The sequence below is a fragment of the Pieris napi genome, chromosome 18, assembly GCF_905475465.1.
Source record: "Pieris napi chromosome 18, ilPieNapi1.2, whole genome shotgun sequence".
Lineage (NCBI taxonomy): Eukaryota > Metazoa > Arthropoda > Insecta > Lepidoptera > Pieridae > Pieris > Pieris napi.
In genome coordinates, this window is record NC_062251.1 from 11,032,719 (window position 1) to 11,043,327 (window position 10,609).

The 10,609-nt window shown below is 34.3% G+C and overlaps 1 protein-coding gene and 1 pseudogene across 1 annotated transcript; both read left to right on the plus strand.

Annotated features, from left to right (window-relative positions):
• LOC125058678 overlaps positions 1-3,497 on the plus strand; it is a 318,204-nt pseudogene extending 314,707 nt beyond the window's left edge.
• On the plus strand, positions 3,479-9,962 carry LOC125058695 (dedicator of cytokinesis protein 4-like). The gene is made up of 9 exons (XM_047662832.1): positions 3,479-3,632; positions 4,403-4,589; positions 5,362-5,606; positions 6,127-6,288; positions 7,358-7,486; positions 7,803-7,947; positions 8,069-8,297; positions 8,839-8,856; positions 9,544-9,962. The coding sequence occupies exons 2-9, from the start codon at positions 4,412-4,414 to the stop codon at positions 9,689-9,691; spliced, it is 1,254 nt and encodes a 417-aa protein (XP_047518788.1). The 5' UTR covers positions 3,479-3,632; positions 4,403-4,411; the 3' UTR covers positions 9,692-9,962.
• The last annotated feature ends 647 nt before the right edge of the window (positions 9,963-10,609 follow it).

The window sequence follows — 10,609 nt, forward strand, 5'->3', positions numbered from 1 at the left end:
CAGTCCTTTTATACATGTGCCCTGTGGGTTAGATATACGCGGCGGGCATACAATGCTCTCCGAGTGCAATATAATAATGCTTTCAGGATGTTGTTGGGGCTCCCGCGGTACTGTAGCGCATCAGGTATGTTTGCAGATGCACACGTGGATGATTTTTCGTCAATCATCCGCAAACGGACAGCCTCACTGATGCGTGGGGTTCGTGCGAGTTCTAACAATATCCTGATGGTTATAGGTAAACCCGAATGTGCTGTTTTGAGACATTGGGTTCATATACATGCCTGTGTACCTGGTGCCTCGAATCAACGTAGATATATGAATTAAATGTTTTCTTCTTTGTGTCCTTAATAATTTTGCTAAATTTAATTTTAATTTTACTAACATAGTTATAAGGATTACTTTACTAACAATATATGGATTTTTTAATGGTCTGAATTAAATGATTTTTATTTTATTTTATTTATTTTATAACAATTCGTTTAGATTTTTTAGAAGCGTCAGTGCTGTTTAACTGCGTGTGCTCCAACGAAAAAGGTTCATCGTTTTCTTTGTAGGTACGTCAAATATTTCATAATCAGAATCACTGTCATTATTAGCCAATGGGGGGCAAATTTTGTACATTTTCCAACATTTTTATCGACTTCCCATGTCGATTCTGAACAACACTAGAAAGAGTCACGCAGCGCCCGCGCCGCCCATCCTCCCTCTATTGCGTCTACAAGGAATTAAAACAATTACTATACTGTGCGTTAGGGACCTAATCCATTTTTAATGTCCTTAAATTCAGCTTTAAGTAAGAAGCAAATATGTATATTTGTCCTGCTCATACTTAAAGAACTTTACAAGTTAGATCCTCCCGCAAGGAGTGAAAAAACACGATTATGCTCAACGCACAATACAAAAGTTTGACGACTCATTGGTCTAGTGGTTAGTACCCCTGACTGCGAATCCATGGGTCCCGGGTTCGATCCCCGGCTGAGACCGGGGATTAATAATTAATAATTAATTAATAATTTATTATTTATTATTTACTATTTACTATTTACTATTTACTATTTACTATTTACTATTTACTATTTACTATTTACTATTTACTATTTACTATTTACTATTTACTATTTACTATTTACTATTTACTATGTACTATTTACTATTTACTATTTACTATTTATTATTTATTATTTATTATTTATTATTTATTATTTATTATTTATTATTTATTATTTATTATTTATTATTTATTATTTATTATTTATTATTTATTATTTATTATTTATTATTTATTATTTATTATTTATTATTTATTATTTATTATTTATTATTTATTATTTATTATTTATTATTTATTATTTATTATTTATTATTTATTATTTATTATTTATTATTTATTATTTATTATTTATTATTTATTATTTATTATTTATTATTTATTATTTATTATTTATTATTTATTATTTATTATTTATTATTTATTATTTATTATTTATTATTTATTATTTATTATTTATTATTTATTATTTATTATTTATTATTTATTATTTATTATTTATTATTTATTATTTATTATTTATTATTTATTATTTATTATTTATTATTTATTATTTATTATTTATTATTTATTATTTATTATTTATTATTTATTATTTATTATTTATTATTTATTATTTATATTATTTATATTATTTATATTATTTATTATTTATTATTTATTATTTATTATTTATTATTTATTATTTATTATTTATTATTTATTATTTATTATTTATTATTTATTATTTATTATTTATTATTTATTATTTATTATTTATTATTTATTATTTATTATTTATTATTTATTGAAGTGAAACTTTATACGTGTATACGCACAATTTATTTTAAATATCGCAATGCTGGCAGCATTATAGAATACTGCCACATTTTAAGTTTGTTTTGGAAACAAATTTGTTAATTCTTAAATTCTAATAATATATATACATATTTATATGTCATCACATAAATATTAGCCACAACAACGACCATACCATCCAGTGAGAGGTACGTAATGCTCACATTTCTTCATTGAAATTACATTAAAAAATATTATTTACTAAACGATAATGAGTAAGCAAGTTATTGATCAAACAAAAAAAGAGAGTGGCGGAAGGTTTATTGCCAGTTCTTCTCTTCCGTTATACACCCTTGATTTGAGATCTGGCAGTGAATGTATAATGTATATTTCTTTTTTGACGTTCATAAGTGTACATTGTGTTACCTACAATGATTTTTGACTTTAACATATAAATCTGTGGTCATCGGTCAGAATATGATTGTCCTGTATACAATACAATCAATTAAATTATTAAGAAATCTTGAAGGCACTATTAAAATATGAAACACTCGATATATGAATTAATGTACTTATTGTCTGATCTATGACCACATAAATACAATGATCTAATGATAGAAAAAAACAGCCACTGAAAAAACACGGCACTTTAGAAGGCATGTCGCCTGCGGTTACAAAAGCAGAGAAAAATGTTATTTTTTTCCACTAATCACACATCATAATAGCAACCTATTCTGTAATTAGTGAATAATCATTTCGGGTCATTAACCCGAAAGGATTAGCAAAGAGTTTATTGTTTATTCTGTGTATATGATATAAGGGGTTGATTTGAGCGCACCGCCAATCGGTTGTAGATAGGGATGGTTGGGGATATTTAGCGGACAGCGCTTTATAGACAAATACAGCGCTACTTTGCAAAACGTTTTTGTTACGTTTTGATTTCTCGAATGCTGAAAAACTGGTAATGATAGTCATGAAGCGTAGGCTTGCTCTCTTCAGTCGGTAGATCATGGCTGAGCGTTGTGGCCAGCAAGGAAACATCAGCCTTGCTACTCTATAATTTCTACTCTTGATTTGAGCGCGACTGCCGCTGTGAAATTTATAATTTCCAGCACACCTCACTCCGGCACAGTGTTCCTGGTGCTTGTTTCGATTTGCAGTCTTCTGGATGAGAGCCGATTCCAGCATTTCCGACCTGTGCTCGACGTTTATATTGAGGAGCATTTCTCAGCTGCACTCGTTTATAAGTAAGAATATGTTTGTTATTAAGTCGACAGTGCAATTTAAATTTCTATCTTAAAACAAGAATTAAATTAAGTTAATTGACCCAAAAAGTTAAATCTATTTACACAAATGTATCCTAATCTGTAATAAATGATTATGGATAGATTTATATTTTTATATGCATGTTAACATTTTAGTTTTCTGTATATTGTGTATAGTTTATTAATTAATAATTTAATTTGCATTAGAGTTGTTTTTGTACGTATACATATACGTATACCAATACTTTCTGGAATATACAGAACGAATACGAATAACTGAATTAAATTTTTACAGAGGTTTACTCTCGTCCGTGCAACATTGCGCCGAATGGGCAGCAGGCGCCGAAGGGCAGGAACCTATCCGCAAATGCCTGCGGTCCCTAGGGGCCGTGTTCAGGTTGGCTGTTCGATCGCGGTGCTTGTTCGCCCGAGCCACGGGAGGACAGTACGAAGACAGCTTCAGAAGGGATGTCAGGGCTGCCTTGCACGCTTTGAAGGCGCTAGCTCAGCACCCGCACAGGGAACATTTGGCGCCTGCGCAGGTATCCATTCTTCATTCTTATTCTTCTTATCATAGTCTTCATTACAGAAGAACTGTCACCACACCACCTCCACTATCCTCAGCTTGTCTCAGGGCATTAGGGACATTGAGACCCATAATTGTCCAAAGGTTTGGCGATCGACCCTGGCTTTTCCTGCCATCACTCCTCCCTTAGGAGTCGTTCAAATATTACTTAAGCAGATCTACTGTAATACACCCCCCCCCCTTTTGTCAGCAAAAATAAAAGCAAAGCTACCAAAAATAACAGTACCGTTAAGGTATTAATTTTATGTAGGAATCCTGGAAAATGCATTTCGTTTTAAGCATAGACAATGTGTGGGTAATATATGTACAAAAGTAAATAATTACTGTTGACGTAATCACCAAAGAAAATCAAAGAACCTCCCCCCCCCATCTCCTCTCCCGATAGTGCTTACGTAATACTTGAACGACCCCTTAGTTTGACGAGACTCCGATTCTTTCCCGTCAATGATTATTTTGGGGACCTTACCGATACGTATAAAGTTTGCTAAAGCCAAACATAGATGGCGCTATTCGGATTAGAAATTGTTATATTCATTTAATAAAATAACAGAAGCTTTGACGAATTAAAAAAAAATATAAGTGGCAGTACAGAATTCTAAGATTGTAAAATGTTAATTGTCATTTTATTTAAAAAAAAACACCACAGTACTAAGTTCTGTCTTTCCTCATCTCCACGGGATTTCTCTATACGAGAAAACATCTATTAAACATTCGGTCTGGGTTTAGGTGGCCCTGATGACATCCTGGGCAAGTGTGGCCAAAGAGGTATCATCAGCTCTCGGTCCAGTGGAAGCTGCGAGGAGCTCTGCTTCAATTTTGGATGCATTTGCTGCTAATGTTCCCGCGCCATTGGCTAGGGCCAGATTAGCGGCTGCTCAGGAGATATTGAAGGGACCACTTGGACAGGAGCCTGGTAAGAGTTACTCAGTATTGATAGATGTACTGCTGAATTGTGCACCTTTAAGATGTGTTTAAATTTAACTGTTATTTTTATAAACAGATTTAAAAAGGAGGTTACTTCAGTATGATGATATATTTAGCCTTAAAACGAGCGCTGAGTTTGTGAGTGTACGTAGTTAGGTACGTACAAGTGTACGTACAGATACCGGCAAACATCTTGAACAAATGTCCCTGTCTGCGCAGAAGCGATTTTTAGATATCACTGGGGAGAGTGAAGTGTCGAACGCGTGATTGGTAAATCAGTTGACGTTTGTGTCCCGCGCTGGGCAAAATTTTCCCGACTCCCTTGTTTAATGCTCAAGAAGTTTGCCGGTATCTGTGCAAATGTATGTCCACAATTTTTTATGAAGTTTTTTTCGTTTAGTAATTTTTGATATATTATATTTGAAGTCAGTTACTTTTGCAAATATATTAAAAAATCATAGGCATATATGGTTAGTACAGGCGCCAGGGACACCCATTTAATTATTACTCAGTAAAAGGCCGTATCTCTCATTAGACAAGCCTATTTTTTTAGGTAACTGATGTACTCACATTGCCAGAATGCTCCCAAGTGCGTTGCCGATCTTTTGAGATCTGGTACGATCTTTTCTTGAAGGACACTAAATCGAACAGGCTACTTGGAAGCAAGTTCACAAAAAGCTAACCGTGAAAGATTTTCATATTTTCTCTAATTATTTTGTATTATTATGCAGCAAGATATTAAAATTTTAAAAAATTTACAGAAGCAAGGAACATAGTCCTAACAACCGCCTGCCACCATTTACGCGTACATTTGGCTAGGAGAGACGAATTGACCCAATGTGCTGACATGTTGAGCGAGCTGGTGGCGCTTCTATGGAGGAAAGAGGACACCGAACAGCTGGATGAAGATGAGCTGGACCCAGATGTGGATGTCCTGTGTCTGAACACGCTGGATGTCCTGGTGGAGACTGTTCTGCATCTAATCGGTGGAAATTCGCCTGTGCTTGTAAGTTCTTATATTCGTTTTATTTTTCACATCTATATTTTTTTTTATTTCAATATACTTTTTGTGGGTTGTTATGTATGTACAGTATACTTGCCTAAAAAAAGTGCGTGCGTACAAAGTACACGTAGTAAGTATAGTGTCAGAAGTGAAACTTCTTTGACCTTATAGAAATTTTATTTTAAAATTCGTAAAGAGTTTTTTTGAAATAGAAATGTGAAATAGTATTTTTTATTTTGTGCAAATTAATTTAGTGAAATCTCAAATGACGAATTGTAAATTGTCGACCTTTTAAATATTTTAATGACAATTAAATTCAATTAATTCCTAACATAATATCTTCCTTTTTCCCTCCCTCTAAGTCTCGGAAGTCTAAAGTTTTAGATTTGTATAAATATGAAAAAGAGTTAAAAATTAGTTTGCCAAAGAAGTTTCACTTCTGACATGTGTACTTTGTACGCACGCACTATTTTTAAAACATTTTTTTAAACTGACTTATCATGTAACTTTTTAATACCTTTAGGGTTCAATGGTGGCTGGGTTACTCGGCGTGATGGAGTTGTTGAAGCCCGCTCATTACCAGCGATTGTGGAGCCATCTAGCGCCGCATCCGCACGACAGGAAACCCTTGAAGGACTTCTTGATGCGAGCATTCCTTGTCTTCAGGCATCTCGTTGAACAAGATGTGAGTATTTATAAAATGCTTGACTTGCCTATAGATGAAATGTGTGTGTTTGAAATACATATTTTTTAAATAAATCATGATGAGGGTGATCCATTATATTTTAACTCTGGTGATGGTCACATTATATACTTGCTTTATTGTTATGCTTGGGTATTTTGAATTTGATTATATTTTTGGCATTTTTATTATTTATTAGTTACGCCCCCTATTTTATAATTTCTTAATCTGTGCTATGTTTGAACTATTTCGAGCCAAATTATTAGTGGTATATTGTCAGTCTAACTTCTTATTGTTTCCAAACTAGTTTCCTCCTTATCCGTACGACTGACAATTGTATGCCTTTCATGTTAAGAATATATCGTAACGGTATGTACTCGAGTACTTCTTTTAAGTGAGTGTGTGTCAAAGGCCACCGAACCGTTCTTTGTGAAAGACGTCTGATGCAAGAATTATTTTAATTAATATTTGGACAAAACTCTTTACATCCGTGAAGTAATAACTTTTGGGAGGGTACACCGCTTCGTTACGTAACGCGTTACGGCGCCAGTCTGTCTAGCTTCTCTTTCTCTCTTCAGCAGCGGCAGGCAGGCTCCCTGCCTCTTCAGCTGCCTGCAACTTCAGCGCTAGCCGTATTTCGGACAGACGCTTTCCCCTCTTTCAGTGTTAACACTGAGTAGAGAGAGGGGAAGGATTTTCCCAGTTTTTAGCTTTTCCAGAACATTTACTGTTGATAGAGAACATATAACCTCAAGTGATACTTTTTAGAAAGTTTAAAAATTAAAAATATGATGAATGAACAGAAGATCCTCGGAACATTACAGAATTAAATAGTTCATAGATTAGTTTAAGTTAATTCTTATCAACATCTTTAATTTTCAACTTTCTATAATTTTTGGTGGCCACTATAATTTATAATTTTAAAGAATTTATTAATTGTATTATTGTGTACTTCTTTTATTTTTAATATATTTTAATAACACGCCAAAACGCTCTATGTTGGCTAGTCTGAAAGATAACGAACGAGGACGAAGATAATTTTTCAGGAATAAAATAATGTGCAATTTTCCAGGTTTTCCCTTCTGACTGGATGGTCCTTCGCGTGCAAAGCTGCAAGGTGTTGTTATCCGCATTGCAAGACTTGGCTAAGCCGCTTTTGGAGCGATTTTTGGGAGATGAACAGCCGCAATTTGATTCTCAAGTAAGTAAACAGTCAATTTTCTCTCATCCCTGGCCGTAGTTTCGATCTCTGCCGCTTTGTTCCACTATTGGACGTTCTGACTATGTGCGCATTTAACATTCGCTCGAACGGTGAAGGAAAAAATCGTGAGGAAACCGGCATGTCTTAAATCTAAAAAGTCGACGGCTGATCCTACTTGCCAATTAGTTTGTTTGACACATGATCATGAAACAGATACAGAAATCTGAGGCCCAGACCTAAAAAGGTTGCAGTGCCACTGGTTTCTTTTATTTATATATCCTGCATAAAAATAACGTAAAAATTTTTAATATTTCAGCTCTGGTCTGGGTATATGGAACTCGGAGTGGCCCTAGTAACCTCGAGTGCATTGCAGACCGAAAGATGGACTGGCAGAGGCCCCGACAGGGGAGGCATGAGGGCCGCAGCTGGTCTGCAGGTGCTGGCTGTCTGGAGTAGGCTTGGTAACTATTTTTTGTTCTTTTTGTTATATAGAAGAGAGTTAGAGAGCAGAGGTCACATAATATGTGACGTATTCGTAACAACCTATATTTCTACTTATTCTGACCCTTCATTTTTTTGTAGGTGCCGCCCAACTCCAACTAATTGGCGCGGCGGTTGGTGCCTTGCTGGAAATAACTCTAGTGGGTGAACTAAGGAGAGCGGCCTTAGGCGCTTTAGTCGCTTTGATGGCAGCCGAAAGGGCCGCCACCGGATCCGCGAGACGCACCGAAGCGGCCCTTGTCGATAAATTGGACTCGTTGGTCGCCGACAATAAGGCAGATGATCATTATCGGCGCTTGTTTGATACTGTGTAAGTAGACTTGAAATTGTAGAAAAAATATTTAATTTTATATTTCTACTAGCTGACCCGGCAAACGTTGTCTTGCCATGTATATTATTTTTAGGAAACATTCTTTTAATTCAATAAAACTAACTACCTACCATGATAAAAAATAGGGGTTGATCGTAGAGGGGTGAAAATTAGGGGTTGTATATATTTTTGTATGCTGTATCATAAAAAATAAAAGCAAAAAAATTGTCTAAAAAATATTTTGTTTTGGGCTAAGGCCCTTAAGGGCTGTCCACCATCTCTTAGGGGTTCGAAAGATAGATAGTAGCCGATTCTTAGACTTACTGAATATGCATAAAAATTTCGTAAGAATCGGTCATCGGTCGGTATTGTTTTTTATAAAATATCGGAAATAAATGTTTCACAGGGAATATATACCGTGTGGACTTTAAACTTTCTTTCTAGTTATTGTTGTGGGTTCTTCCTCAAGTATCAAAAGTGAATGGTAGATTAGATTTTTTAGTTTATCTCATGAAATTTGTATTTGTTAACGCTGCCACAGGGAACACTTGAGCTCGGTGTAAGTACTTTCAAGTAGTTTTACTTTTGTATTGTTAGAATTTTTGGTAAAAGTCTTATTTTCAAAATTTTGGTGGAATAAAAAGTGGAAAAAAGTTGCGTTGAAAGGTAGAGTAAAAATCTATGACCTTTATGGGACTTCGGTTCAAAGATACTTTATTTCTCAAAGAATTACATTCACTTAGCGAGAAAATTTAGAGTAAGTTAGTTATGAACATCGACTTCATTGTTTTAATATCGTAAAGTATTGTGATGATTTTAACATATTATTTTGCTTTGTTTTAGAATGCAGCTTTTAAATATTTCAACTTTCTTGGTCTATTTTTGTACAACAAATGCGAATGTATATTCAATAGCAAAAAAAAATAGCTGTTTCTAAATTTCTAAAAATTCTGGATTATGATGTAACAGAAAAATGTTAGTGCATAGTTATTTGAAATAGACTTTTAGTTTAACATCTTTCACGAATATTTAATTGAAACACCCAATACATATTCACACATGTGATTTACATGAAAAGACGACAAGTCATATTTAAATAGATTTGAATCAGATTCCAATTTAGAAACTTAAAACAATTGAAATTTCTTCAAAACCGGTTTTGTATTTTTGAGGTATGGACGCATTTCTGGAGGGGACATATATAGGGAAATAATCTTGAGAGATATTTATTTGTTGAATGTTATAGTCTCATGGAGCGAGTGTCGACGGAAGGCTGGCGCGAGGCAGGCCCGGCCTTCGTGGGCTGCGTGACCAGGCTCTTGGAGCGACTGCTCGACTACAGAGCCGTGATGCAGGGCGCAGGGTCATCATGGGTTTACAATTCAACATGTTAAATCTCTCAAGAACATTTTTCAAATAATCTCTTTGAGTTAGTTTGGTAATACCAGTTTCCAAATTTTGATTTACATGTATTCCGAGAAAATCAGAAACCAGACCCAAATCCTTCATGTCAAATTCCTTATTTAGTACACTTTTGAGCTGTATAATTTCCTTTACATTTGTTCCAAAAATTAATAAATCATCAACATACAATAATATAAAAGTTTTATCATCCCCATTACACCTTTTATATAAACATGAATCACAGTTAGGGTGAGATCTATAGTGCGCACTTGGACTTTGCTCAGACTTACCTTACGAAAAACTTTGCTTAGTGTACACTAAGGTTAAACTATGATTTCGTATTTATAGACATTTTAACGGTGAGATTAAGCTAAGCCCAAGCTAAGACAGAAAATGTCAAAATACAAATTGATGTTTCATTTCATGCAATACTTTGTTTATTATCCTTTAAAAAAGTAAACAATAACAAATATTTAAACATCTAAAACGGTACACATGTTACATATTCATTGCACTCCCTTTGCCCCGCATACCCAATACAAGTCACCTCTTACGAAACTACGCTATATATAAGGAAAGGGACAAGAGAACCAATAGCTTTTGATCGGATACCTCATATCGGACCGGTCAAGTCTCATCTAGTTAAGTTTATTATATAATATATTTATCGTGCACCTAATATCGGGCCGATTAAATAATTGTATTTAGTTAAGTTCATTATTTGTAAAAGGAATTAATTAAAGTAATTTTAATATATTTTGGTTTCTTTTGGAATCCACCGCTGGCCCTCACTTAATTGGCGCAGTCGGTAGGATCGTCGAGTCAGTGCGCGTACTAAGTAATATACTCCGTAGATCGCCTACGTAGAGTACGCGAACTAATAGACTTCCAAGTTTTAATCGACGATT